This window comes from Camelus bactrianus, unplaced genomic scaffold (assembly GCF_048773025.1).
Source record: "Camelus bactrianus isolate YW-2024 breed Bactrian camel unplaced genomic scaffold, ASM4877302v1 HiC_scaffold_41, whole genome shotgun sequence".
In the NCBI taxonomy this organism is placed as follows: Eukaryota; Metazoa; Chordata; class Mammalia; order Artiodactyla; family Camelidae; genus Camelus; species Camelus bactrianus.
The window spans coordinates 4,649,770-4,663,038 of NW_027413957.1; the positions used below are offsets into that span (position 1 = coordinate 4,649,770).

At 39.1% G+C, this 13,269-nt stretch overlaps 1 protein-coding gene across 2 annotated transcripts in view; it reads left to right on the forward strand.

Moving 5' to 3' along the window:
- The window catches only part of LOC105081197 (ankyrin repeat domain-containing protein 26), a 48,750-nt gene extending 35,729 nt beyond the window's left edge, over positions 1-13,021 (forward strand). Inside the window, exons 7-11 of one of the 2 annotated variants that reach the window (XM_074360199.1) lie at positions 3,886-4,248; positions 4,829-5,034; positions 6,623-6,836; positions 11,519-11,564; positions 12,717-13,021. In XM_074360199.1, the coding sequence (XP_074216300.1) occupies positions 3,886-4,248; positions 4,829-5,034; positions 6,623-6,836; positions 11,519-11,564; positions 12,717-12,811 (924 nt within the window). In that variant the 3' untranslated portion in view covers positions 12,812-13,021. The remainder of the gene's footprint in view (positions 1-3,885; positions 4,249-4,828; positions 5,035-6,622; positions 6,837-11,518; positions 11,565-12,716) is intronic. The other variant, XM_074360200.1, reaches the window with a different exon arrangement.
- Positions 13,022-13,269: the final 248 nt, after the last annotated feature.

Sequence of the window (13,269 nt, forward strand, 5' to 3'; positions counted from 1 at the left end):
TAGAGGCAAAAGATTAAGCCTGGAAAAGATTAATTCAACCTTCCTCTTTGGAAGCCTCTCTAATCCATCATCTTGCGGTTCTCGGTCAAGTCCTCTTTTGGCTTGGTTCTTGTGTGTAACACTGGTGCCGATCTTGTTCTTGGTGTAGATCCTGCACTCTCAGCTCCCTGTGTCTACCTCCTTTTACTTAAAAAGAGAGGTGCCTAGCTGTATTCTATAGCTGAATGCATAATTAATGAAATAAGTATTTTATCCCATCCAAGGAAAGTTTTTCAAGAGTACAGCTGTTAAAAATTAGATAATATTCAATCAGTTTATCAGAAACAGATAACAGATTAGTAATTTGAATTTCAAAAGCTCAAAGCCACTCTGTGTGATACGGAGAAGCATTGTGCTACAACATGAAGCTGAGACAGTCCTACCTTCCCTTACCAACCAGCTTTGAAGTCAGGTAAAGGAAAAATTGTATTTAATTTAAATACTGCCAAAGGACACTACATTTATGGTTCCATAATATTTTATTTTCTCTCTGAGGAAAGGAAAATGAAGAGTGAGTGCTAGATTAATAAATTCTCAAAGCTGCCTGTCTCTTAGAAGTTCAGTTAATTGAAATGAGGTAAAAAGGCTGATTTTAGTAAACTGACTCTTTCTAGTTGTTTTTCAGTTACTAGACTTCAAATCCTATGTCTCCTTGCTTACCAGTCTTCCTTACCCTCAAAGTTGAGGGGAAATTGTGAAATAGATGCCAATTTGTAAGAAACTGTAATTGGAGGGAACTCCGAAGTACCTTCCTTCTCACTAGTTCTGAGGTCTTTCTTTATCTGCTTCTTCTCATCAGCACTTTGCCATTAATAAGTGAATCTCAACGTTTGTTACTTTCCACTTTATAGGAGACCAATTTCTACTATATTCAAGTTACATTACTTACTGTTTTATTCATCCACTTTTCTGTTTATCTGTTTTTGCCTAACAAACTCCCCAAAGTTCAGTGGCTTAAATAAGCACTTATTTTGTTCACAACCTACACTTAGGAAAAGTGTGGTGAAGACAGCTGGCCTCTATTCCTCTCAGCTTCAGGTGGGGCAGCTCAAAGGCGGGTGTCTGGAATCACTTGAAGATTCATCCATTGATGTCTGATGGTTGATGCTGGCAGTGGGCTGTGGCTTTGGTGGGGCGGGCAGGTGGACCACCTCCCCTGGAATACCTAAGCTGTCTCTGTGGCCTGAGCTTGCCCACCTGAGACTGGGTTCCAGGGTTAAGAGTGAGGCAGAAGCTGAACTGCCTTTTCAAACCTGCCCTGCAGGGCACTTAAGGTTGGCCCATATTCTACCTTTTTTATGGAATTAACTTTGAAAGTTTATGGAGACATTCAAAAACCAGCATAATCTACTCACTAGCCACAATGTTTTCTTACTGCTTCCATATGAGAAATCCACTTATCCCCACTCAGTCCCTGAGCAGGTCTCGGTCGCAGTGGTGGTAGGCTCAGGCTCCAGTCCAGGGTCTTACTTTCCCATCTTCATCAGGTCCAGGTGGGGCTGAGGTTCCTGGGCGTGGTTTCTGTAGTGCAGCCCCTTGGGTACACTCCTCTCAGTGCTGAGGCTTGAGGATAAGGAGACACGGGTTATTCGCCACCACACACCCAACATTCTGCTAAACTGCTAAGGACTCCCTCACTCACAGATGGAAGATGGGAGGCACACTGGTCTGTAGCAGTTCTGAAATGCAGCCTGGTGCTGCTGGCTCTTTGATTAGGACTTAGTCCTAACCCTGGGAGGGGTTCTCCTTTGCTGCCCTCTCTGAGCTCTTTGTTCTGTCCCTTTCATGAGCAGTGACCTCTGTTTGCAGCTGAGTAGTTCTCTCAAGCCAGCTTCCTCCTTGTAGACCTTCTAAGAAAAACCCAAAGGCCTCTTCCCGTTTTGCACTATCTTTGTCTCTTTCAGTCCAAGCTAGCAAGCAGTGTTTTTGCTACCACAATTCTCTTTAAAACTTTGAGTTTCCTGTGAATTTTATTGGGTTCATGCCATTGGAAAAGCTACTCTCACATCTTCTTGAGATAAACTCTTCACCTTGGGCTTCCTGTGAAGCTGTTGTGGGACCATGCCTTTGAAATTCTTATGCTTTTAAGATCTTTAAAGGAATTTGAGGCGGCACCTTAAATCTTTCCAAGGTCTTAACAGAATCTTGGCTTCGTCTTTAGACTGTTTTCCTGGCAGCACCCTAGATTTGATCTTAGCCTGGAAGCCATTTCTCTGCTTACCCATTATGTGACAATTGGGCATGTGGGGATGCTTTAAATGGGATACAGATATTTGAACCCTGTGAGTCCTGGTTCCTTTCTATTTAATAATCTTTTTGTTTGTTTGTTTTAGCTTATCACTCTCATCAATTTTACTTTCAGCTGTTCGGTAGCAAGAGTCCCGTTTCCTCCAGTTTCAGTGTCATTTTCTTCCCTGGCCTAGAAGCCGTCACTCTCAGCCCTTCAAGAGCCCTCAGGCTTCCACTAACAGTCTCGGGGACACTTTGGATTTTCACTCTTACTCTTCTCTACATCTGTTCAGGTTTCACCTACCTCCAGGTGCAAAGGCATCCCCACATTTTGGGTTCCTTTTTAATGGCTGTGCCCCATTTTTAATATCTGTGCCAGTTATTTATTGCTAATTATATAATAAACTGCCTCAAAACCTGGTGACTCAAAACAGCATCTGCTTGGTTCACAAATCTGTATTTAGACAATGTTCAGTGGAGCCAGCTCATTTCTTCTCCACTTGGCATCAAGCGGGCACTAGAATAATCTAAAGGCTTGTTCATGCTCATATCTGGAAGTTGGAGCTGGCTTTGGTTAAGGACATTCCCTGGGGTCATCAGCTGGGACAGCTGCATGTACAAAGACTCAGTAGGTGGCCTGGGCTTCACAACGTGGTGGCTGGGTTCTAAGGGTGAGCATCCCTACAGAGTGAAAGTCAGAAGCCATTTAGCCTTAGAAATCACACAGCAGTGCCCCCACATTCTGTCCCCGAGAAACCAGTTGACTGAGGCCAGTACATACTTCAGGGGAGGGAATTTCACAGGGGAAGTGTCAAGGAATTTGTAGTTGTTTTACAACCACCATCTCTGCCTGCCTTGTCTTACCAAATAATCCTTCTATCTGAAGGAAAGTAGTTCTTCCAAGTCAATGTCACTGAAAATCCAGCAAGTATTTCTGTTTGTCTTTGTTGAGTATGTTCTCTTGTTTTGTGGAGAGCCACAAAGGATTACAAGAATTAAGGCTTTTTTCTTTAGAAAAATGTATGGATCACCTTAAAACCACTACATTAGGAGATGGGTTTCTCCTTAACTCTGCGAATCACTCATTGCTCCTTGGAATGCAATTCAAATAAGCATACAATATTTGTGGTTCAGAGAAAGGCTTATGGCATTAGAACCCATATTTGTAAGATGTATTAATTGCAGTCTTTTTTTCAAAGTCTTGTTTTGTGAGGCATTTATTAATTCAGCCCTAAGTAACTCAATGTGATCTCCCTAAAACTTTAAAAGTCATGGAGAGTTAAGACTTGGCGGAGGAAGGGGTAAGAGACTTTCTACTAAGAGGTGCCTTGTAGTCATTTTATGTAGGAAAGACATGAACTGATTACAGAAAAATAAGAGTGTAAATTCAAGTACAAATGTATAACAAAGATGATGACAGGAAACAGTATTGTTTTGTGACTCTTGGTGGTTTGAGCTTTTTTCTTGACTTTCTGAGTAATTTGAGTTTCTCCATTCCACAAGGCAGATACCATTTTATTGTAACTGAATTTATTTCAACCTTTGATGCTGGTTTAGAGTTAGGCTGTTCTTAGTCTGCTAACCTCATTACCAAACAGTTTTATGTTCTTCATGCAGAATGCTGATCTTCCAGCAAAAGTGGAATCTACATCTTCAGTACTTCTCCATCTGAGTGCAGAAACTCAACGTTTTCTAAAGGAGTTATTTATGAAAGAATTGCAAAAGAAATCTGACACACTGGAGGAGGAGAAAAAGCAGTTGGAAGAAGAAGTAGTGCACCTCAGGCATCACCTAGAAATGAACGCAGTGGAACACAGTCCAGTGGAGCAGTACAAACGGGAGACTGAGGAGCGAGCAAGACGGGATGTAGTAGAAAAACTGAAAGAACTCAGTCAAGTCATGCGGTACAAACAGGAGACTGAAAAGCAAGCAAGACAGGATATTGCAGAAAGATTGGAAGAAATCAGCCAGTTCTTACGGGTGAAGCATTGATCTGTAACGTGCTGTAATTCACTTCGCTGACAATTACAGTTCAGATGTGTAGATTTTATGTGTTTCCTCTACTTCCCATATAGCGGTTTGTTTTGCAGATTTCTGGAAGGAAGGCCGCATTTGTTACTCCCTTTAAATAATTCAGTTTCCATCATTACTATCACTAAATTGATCTTTCAGAATATCTCTCACTAGAGAATCACTTTTAAGACCAATTGGTGTAAATGAAGACGACTAGGAGGAAAAGAATATATTGTGACTCAAATACTGTACCACACTCTGGGATTACTGTTAGGTTGTATTGTTCAACTGTTAAAATTTTAAATTGATCCTATTATTCTTTGAACTATCACATTACATGAGTACTAATGTAAGAGTGATTCAACTTTAATTTCGTAATTCAGATTTAATTCACTTGACATTGATGATAAGTATTTTAAAGTTCAGCTTTTTTTCACATTTAAAAGTTGCTCTCTGAATCACTGACTCAAAACTAAAGGGAAAAAATGTACTGTAATTACTTAGGTTATAAGTATTTTTAAAATTGTATCCTTTTAATTTGCTGTAGGCCCAAGCAGCATCTCAAGAAGACTTGTTAAGTGAGTATAAACGTGCTTCAGTAAGTCAAGTGGAACACAGAGTTAAAGGTCTGGAAACTGAACTGAAAAGTAAAACTTTTCAGTTTGATTGTAATGAAAAAGAATTGGAAAAATACAGGCAGCTGTACCTGGAAGAGCTAGAAAATGGAATGTCATTGGCAAGCCAACTAAACTTGTAAGTTAAAACGTAGAATTATAGAAAACAATTTAGCTCATTAACTTGCCTCTAAGGCATAATTTTTATTGAGCCAAGTTCATGAAGTGAGTAGCAAGTGAGAGCTGACTAGATAGTGTCATTTTGGGAAATGGTGTTAGTAAATGAACTCCCCTTTAAAATGTCAGTCCAGGGCAGTTTGCATCTCGCTGCCTTTTGTTGCTTTTACATGACTTTATTTTTTATATTTGCATATATTTATCCTGATCTAGTCTTTAAGCTAGGGGTTTTGCAAACTTTGTAATTTAGACAGCCATTTTATCACAAAATTTCTAGCTGGAATTCCCATAAATAGAAGTGTTAATGAGTTTAAAATTAACTTGTGTTTTGGAAGAGTACAACTTAAACCCAAGGGGCCCCATTCTGGTGTTTGGTAAATTTACTTTCTTGATTGTGATATTTGGTGTCACCACTCGTGGGCATCGAGATGAAGTACTGTATCCTTCTAAGTTTGTCTCCGCTACGTCAAGGCATGCTTGGGAAACAGGGAAATTAACATCGGGGTGAAGGGCAGTATAGTGGTTCACAAAGTGGCTAAAAAGGATATGGTGGCCTGCCCGAGAGGGTGTGTGGAAGACAGAAAGGGTAGGTCCATCCTCTGGTGCCTGAATAACAGTATAAGCTACAGGTCTCCGTGCTATCCAAAAGTAGAGTGTTTCTATGAAAGTTGTCAGTGTAAAGCAAAGAGGCAGTTACCTTAGGACACATCTTGCTGGTGGATGCATAAAATAAACATGCATAAAGCACAGGCGCTCACAGACACAGTCCAAAGCCGTGGTGGCGTGATGCTGGGATACTGAGTGTGGTTCTGGGGAAGGAGCTCAGTGGGGCCTCTCTCGCTGCTCGGGGTGCTCATTGCCCCTCTGATGGCTCGGGCTGAAACAAACACCCAGTGCTATTCTGGCTTTTTGCTTTTTTTTCCATAAAAGTGAAAATCCACTTGAGTATTTTTTGGTTATGGAAAACAGGTGCTGATGTAGGCCTCTGGTAAAAGCGAAGTAACAAAATGAGCTTTGGGACATTGGGGGACACTTGAAACTGCCCCTGGTGCTGTCGTAGTTCTTTCCCACCATCGACTCTGCCGCCTGGTGCCCCCGAGAGATGGTGTCTCTAAACTGTTCCTCAGTGCCGCATGCTTAATGTCTCCCAGGTAGTGAGTGAAATGTGTGTATAAGGGGGGTGAAAGCAAATGCTTGAAAATGGCTTTGAGGGATGGTTTAGTTTTTATTTCTAAATTGGTTTCCTGAGGGTGAACATGTCTAGATGCAGCCAGTGCAGAAGGCAGCGGGGATCCTCTGGGGGGGCGTCTCCATCTCTGACTCTCCCCACTTTGAAGTACTCGTTAGTTAAGGGCCCCCCAGGCATATACGTCCTTCTTTAGGACAGTTTTAAACTGTAATTGTTTACAGTAGGTCTGCGCTGTCGTATTTTTTGGTGTCAAAACACAGTTTAATGGGACAATCTGTTTACTATTATAGCAACTTTAAAAATACACATCACTTAGGAAGAAAATGAAATGAATGAAATCTGTGCTTTGCAATCCTCGCAGGGCTAATGAGAGGCTGGCAGCAGTGAGCACTGAGCTTCAGCTGGAGAAGCAGCACAAGAGTTCTCTCCTCGGCTCTGTTCCCGCACGGCCTGTTGACCGACTGCCTTCTGATGAAAGTTCTAGTACTAGCGTAGAGACCGAAAGGAGTCTTACTCGAAGAAGGAACTTCAGGAATTTTTCAGACCCTTCGACTAGCATAAGCGATCTGTTCAGGGTTAGTTATATTATCTTTTTTCCCTTGGTTTTCAGATTTCTGATACAATTCTTGTTTTTAATTTGATGAAATTCTGAGTTGTTTATTTGACTTCTGCACACTAAGTAAAAGCCATAATTAATTGTGTTAACAAAGGATACAAATTTTATAATTTTTTTTAAAGTCCCTGGACTTGTAATTTTCAAGAGATACCTGTCATTAACTTTATTCAATAAATGCAACTAAACTGATAAATTTTAAATTTCTTAAAAAGCTCCATTTTAAACTCTAGTTTAGAAATTAAGTATTATTGCCAAATAACTAGAGATCCACTTTCCAATGTTTGGCTTAGCTTCTGATTGATTTCAGTTTGGCATTGGTTCATAGTCATTTTCAAGTTTTGCTGCACCCCAGTTTTTCTACCCCTAAGCATAAGTAAATGATTGACATTGAGCTACTTAACCACATGCAGATGTTTTTTATTTAAAGGAATCCAAGATATATTCTTTTTATGAATTCAATAAACTTGTAACACTAAAAACATTAAGGTCTGTTTTTAAGTTTAAAATTTTTATCATTTTCTTCTGTAAGAGTACATCCTTAATTGCTATTTTACTTATAGCATTGTTATTTTAATTGCTATAAAATGTCTTACTGAGAAATTGTAGAACATTTCTAAGTATGTAGTCAAGTAAAGGAAATACTTAAATTTTTAAAATGAAGTTCACTTACGTCTCTGTCTTGCCCTCACTAGGAATAACGAGGTGGCAGTGATAGGGAGTCTTTAAATTACAACCAGTTTTCATTGTGTATCATTGTTGTTAAAATACCCATTTAAATCGGTGCGGGTTGGTTTATGGTTTGATGGTGTTTTCATGATCTTCTTGATGCAGGGAAAGGTAGCACGGGCCCTTTTTAAGTGAGGTGTCAACCTGTTTCTTCTCACTTGGCTTCATGTCATAATAAATCGAAGAAGAAAAAAGCTCAGGTTTCATAGACAGTGTTGTGGGTAAATTGAGTCTAAGTGCTTCAGAGTCATGAAACCAGACTGCATGGTGTTAAAAAAAAAATGCATGGCTAACACTTCTGTCAGTGGCTAAGCATGATGCAAACTCGAAATGTTTTCATTAGTTGTCACCAAAAAATCGACAGTGGGTCACTTTACAGGATGATGGTGGAAGAGTGTGAGTGCAAAAGCAATTCAGGAGAAGACTCCTGAGGACAGTTGTTTCCTTTGATGTTTTTGGAGGAAAGAGGTGTCTATTTTTTAGTACTTCTAGATACACTGGAAAATGATTTATTTTAAACTCAGTGTTGTAGTTCCAAGGTACACGTAGTTCTTCTGTAGGGCCGTGGGGCTGAATCATGCTAGGTTTAGCAGGGAGGTTAACAAGCCCCTTTCTGTCCAGGTGCAGAGACACGTCTCCCTCAGCACTGCTGGGAGCCTCATAGGAGTTACTGTAGAGTTACTGCTTACAGATTTCTTAGTCAGACTTAGAGAAAGAAGATGCCTTGTGGAATTGCTAGGGATGTAATTATTTCTGCTGGGAAAACATAAAGTAATGCCATGAGAGGTGTGAACATACTGTTTAAAATGATGAAGGGATGGGTTTTTGCATGGGGCTTAACAAAACAACAGACTTGCACAGCTTTTCAGCTATGGTTCTAGAAAGCAAAATGTTAAAAATGGCATTGGGATTGAATTTAACATTCTCCTTTATGTGCAAGATTTTAACATTTTGGACGGTTCCTACTGTGAAGTTCCAGCTTACTCAGCATTTTCTTCTAACTTCACAGAAGTATTGCTCTAAGTCTGATTTCAGTCGTGCTGGTTGTCGAAGCAAGTTTTTTCCAGTTCATAACACTTGGATTTATTGCCTCTCTTACTGCTGCTTGACGTACAGCCTTGTCATGTGACATCGTTTTAGTGGTAACAGATGGACCCCGTATCTGTTTTGCTAATTTTTTACCCTCAGATTTCACATTCTAGTTTATTTCTGGGATGTTTTGTCCTACATGTCAGAAGCAATTTTACAGTTTTACTCAGTTGTCTTATCTATATTACTATAAAATACAAAAGGTTAAAATTAGCCTGAGCAGATACATCACTGTTAGATTTTCTTGCACATAGAATTTTTTTCTGAGAATTGAAAACTTAAAAATGGATTCCAGACAATATTATAACACACAAAATTTCTCTGTTTTAGAGTTTTTTTATGTTCAAGAGTTTTTAAGTGTTGGTGTGCCTAACATGAAGCATGGCCACAATAGTCAATAAATGTCCTTCAAATCTATTTTAAATAGGAAGACTAAATTTTACACTCATTGATTTTGGACTTCTGGTGTATTACTGACACTTTCAAACATTTTCTAATGATTTATTTAAGTAACTTTTAAATTTCTCAAATGTCCATTCAGTTTAGCAGCCCTTTTTCTAAATGGGACTATATCAGTGCACCAGAGCTAAAATGGTTAACATTCTAAGACTTTAACTTTTTACATGACACAGCACTGTGTCTCAGCAGAATCTGGTCACGTTTCTTTTAAAAGTAGGCTTCCAAGGCAGGGCACGTCCACTCTGAATTTTAATTCGAATCAAACTATCACTGTAGTTAAGCTCATTTCTCATGAGGCAGAGGCAGAGTTCAGTAACCTTGTTTCTGGTATCAGCTCTCTGCCCTGTGGACTCCCTCCTGCCCTCATTTCATTTTGTCTGAATGGACAAATGAGGAAGTGTGTTATCTTTTGAAAGACAATCACTCAACTTCCAGTTATTTTCTTCCATTCACTTTTTTCTCTGTACTTAATTTTTCAGCTCCTTGATCAACAAATTTTCATTTCTTTTCTCTGTAGCAAAATACATGTATTTAATAGTTATAAACTGACAAGTGTCATTTCCTTCATACATTAACCTATTTACAACAGGATGATGAATCAGAGTGGTTAAATGACTTGATTCTATTACATTTCTGGAATTGTACTAATTTTTATAACATTTAAAATAAGAATGACACCAAGTTTTAACTTAAAAAGTATCAATAATCTGAAAATATATTCACTTCAGAAATGAACTTGTGTGTATATGTGTGAGGCAAGTGTCTTTTTATCAAGTTGATCTCGGAAAGAGAGGGCAGCATTATCTTCCAGCCTGTGACCTCAGTTTTGACCTCAATCCTGCAGTGTCCCCAGTGGGACCTACCATTTCTGTGGGACATGGTCTGCAAACTGCCAGTTATGAGAGAGTCCTCCTAATTAAAAATCATTAGAATTAAAACTTGCTGATACATTGTCTTCCTGTGTATAATTTTCTCATCTTTCTGTGTTTTTGTTAAATGGAACAGTTTAAGTAAAACTGTAGGTGCCTTGTCCTTATTAATGTTGGACTTCAGACCACTTCCACCATCGGGACATGGGGGTCCTCACCTAGAAATAAACATAAAGGTCCCAGAAGTACCTATTTAGGAAAATAGCTTTGCAGAGGAAAAGGTAGTAATCTTACATTCAACTCATGTAAAAATGTGATCTACATTTTGCATAGTGTTTATTAACGGTTATATGAAATTATTTCAGTAAAGGCTTCTCCCTTCATCTGTTAGGCGTTTTTCACTTCACAGGACCCGCCTGGCACTGATGTCACGTTGTTGATGGCAGAAGGCCTCTCTAGAATGCTCTTGTCAGTGTTAGGGAAAACAGTCTCTGAAACTACTGGCAAATGGTAGCCCCAAATTTTGTCTTTGCACCTAACATTTACAAAGGCCTCGGCTCTCGTGTCACTGTTGTCACCACAGTGTTTATTATGTCTGGTGTACTAGTTTAGACCCTGTTTAGTGAGCCGGGTGACTTTTATAAGAAAGATTTTTAAAAGAACACTGTAGGTGGGGACACGTAGTTTGAAATGTCCCCACATGGTTCATAATTAAATACATAACTAATTAAGTCGTTTCAAATAGTTGGCTCCAATTTCTAGAACAGAAACAAAGTTACAGTTAAAGAATTACGTATTGTTTTCCTTATTTCTAACTCAAGGAAGTTGTGAATCAGGAACCAACTTTGAAAACTGGTGCTAGCCTCCTTTTCTTCAAGCAGATTTTGATAGAAATATCTTAGTCATATACAGAGAGCAAAATACATTTGCTGAACTTGTTTGCCAGTAGAATTTTCACTTGATATCATAACAGAGCCCTTTTTTTCATTTTATGTATCTACGATTCTGTGCTAAAACCATTAGCAAGAACAGACCTTAAAATTTTAATTTTCTAAAAGTGCTGGAATGGAAAAGCTCATTTTAAGGAAAAACCCATTAACGTTAAAAAAAACTAAACTTTTATAAAGGGCAGTTTTTCTGAGAAATGCAAAGTAATGCATTCAGTGTAGAACATGAATTGTTTAAACTCTTTGTGCTAATAAGATCAGGCATCACCCTCTGAGATTATGTGTATCTGACAGGGCAGTGTTTACTGTGCTTTCCATCAGGGGAATCTAAATAGCCTTACGTATATGTTCTCTATTATCTAAAATCAAAGTGAGTAGGAATTTATTTTATTTTATTCCTGTGATTATTTTTTCTATTTAAGCAATCCCCAAGTTAGGTCAAGTCTCTGAAAGTATTATTTAAAGGCCACATTTCATAAGCTAGCTGTCATTCCTATGATAGTGTTTCTTATTTAACTTAAGCATTAAAAATAATATTTGACTTATTTCAGATGCGGAAGAAGTTGGAGAGTAATATAGATAGAGAATTAAAAGAAGGTATGTTGCCAACATTTCTGAATTAAATTTTGACATTGATTTCTGAAATACACTGTAAACAGTAAATGGCACCTCATTCTGTTGTTTGAATAACAGATACTATGTTAAGTTTTTCCTTACACCATAGCTAATGAAAAACGTGAAAGCATAATCTCATTCATAATGATAAATGTACTTATTCCTCATTTATTCATCATGATCCACAGCTTTAAAAAAATCTCAAGAAGTCTGTGTTCTCTGTTTCTGGCTGTGCCCTTCCTCTCCTGCTGTCCCCGTGGGCCTGTCACCTGTGCACACAGACCTGTTCTCACAAAGCATGGAGGTCATCAGCTTCTCGAGTTTGGTAGTGACTGAGGCAAAAAACCCAGACTCAAGCAATCACAGTTCATGTACCTGTCCCCTGGTGGATGACAATTAATTTCCTGTCATTCACTTTGTCACTAGTTAACATTTTGCCCTCAGGAAAAATTCCAAATTCCTTAGCTTGGAAGAAAAACACCCACATCGATTTGGCTCTTGCCAAAGTCTTCAGCCGTATCACTTTCCTCCCCTGCTCTGCCCCTGTGCTCCAGTGGCTGGTCAGACTGCGCCCAGCTCCGTGGGCGCCCTTCCTGCCTCTGCTTTGTGTTTGCTTCTTGCCTCTCCCTCCCACACTTTCTCCTCCTCCAGGTATCTGCTTACACATCACGGCCACCAAAGGGGACAATATTGACACAAAGCTGGACGTCCCTTCTGAGTGTTCCAACTCTGCCCTCTTTTATACCTGTCATGGCATTTATGTCTCTGTACCGAAACTGCCTGTTCATCTGTTTCTCCAGTTTATGGTACAAGATCTTTCAGGGTGGACTCTGTCATCTTCATCTTGTGGTTCCAGTGCTTGTCACAGTGCCTTAGCACATGGTTGCTGAGTAAATGAATGAAGAGTGAGAAAACCAGGCGCTCTGATCCTTAGCCACAGGAGCAGTTAATTCAACGTGCAGCCCTGGGCAAAGTCTAGAGTAGTAATCTTGTATTTTGTGTTGTAATCATATGTAGGTATTTTTCGTTCTTCTTAAAACTTAGAAGAGTCTCAGCTTTTCTTAAAAAATAAACTGACATTTAGTTACCTATGAAGTATTTTAAGTAAATCTAATTCTTTCATTTTCTTTCCAGCTACTATTGAACTTGAATCTAAGTCCTACAGACTCTCTCGTAGGCTCGATGGACGAGTCAAGTCCAAGTCCAGATCTGGTTTCGAAAGCACGTGAAGAATATGTGGAAATTCTGAAGAAAAGTATCTGATCTACAAGATAAATAGTAAACATTTACCTGCTCTGAAATAGTAAACATTTACCTGCTCTGGGCTGTTTGCCTAACATTTTAATTATTTCCCGCTAAGTAAGATACTGACAATGTTTATTAAAGGGAAATATTCTTGTATTATATATGCATGATTAAAACTGATGTAGTATTTTAAACCACGTTTCTCTGCATCTCATTGACTTTTAAGCAGATTTTGGGAATAAAACTCAGCACTTTGGAGTATTATATACTCAAACTGAGCCCGGATGCCAGCTTTTTAAGCAGCACCCAACCACCGACCAGGTTTGTCCTTGTTATTGAGCCGTGTTGATTGGTAGCTTTTTTGAATTTTCCAGTGTTAATCACTGTCTGTCAACCTAAAGATTTAGACGGACAGCTTTTGGATCTGCTGTGGCTGTTTCAG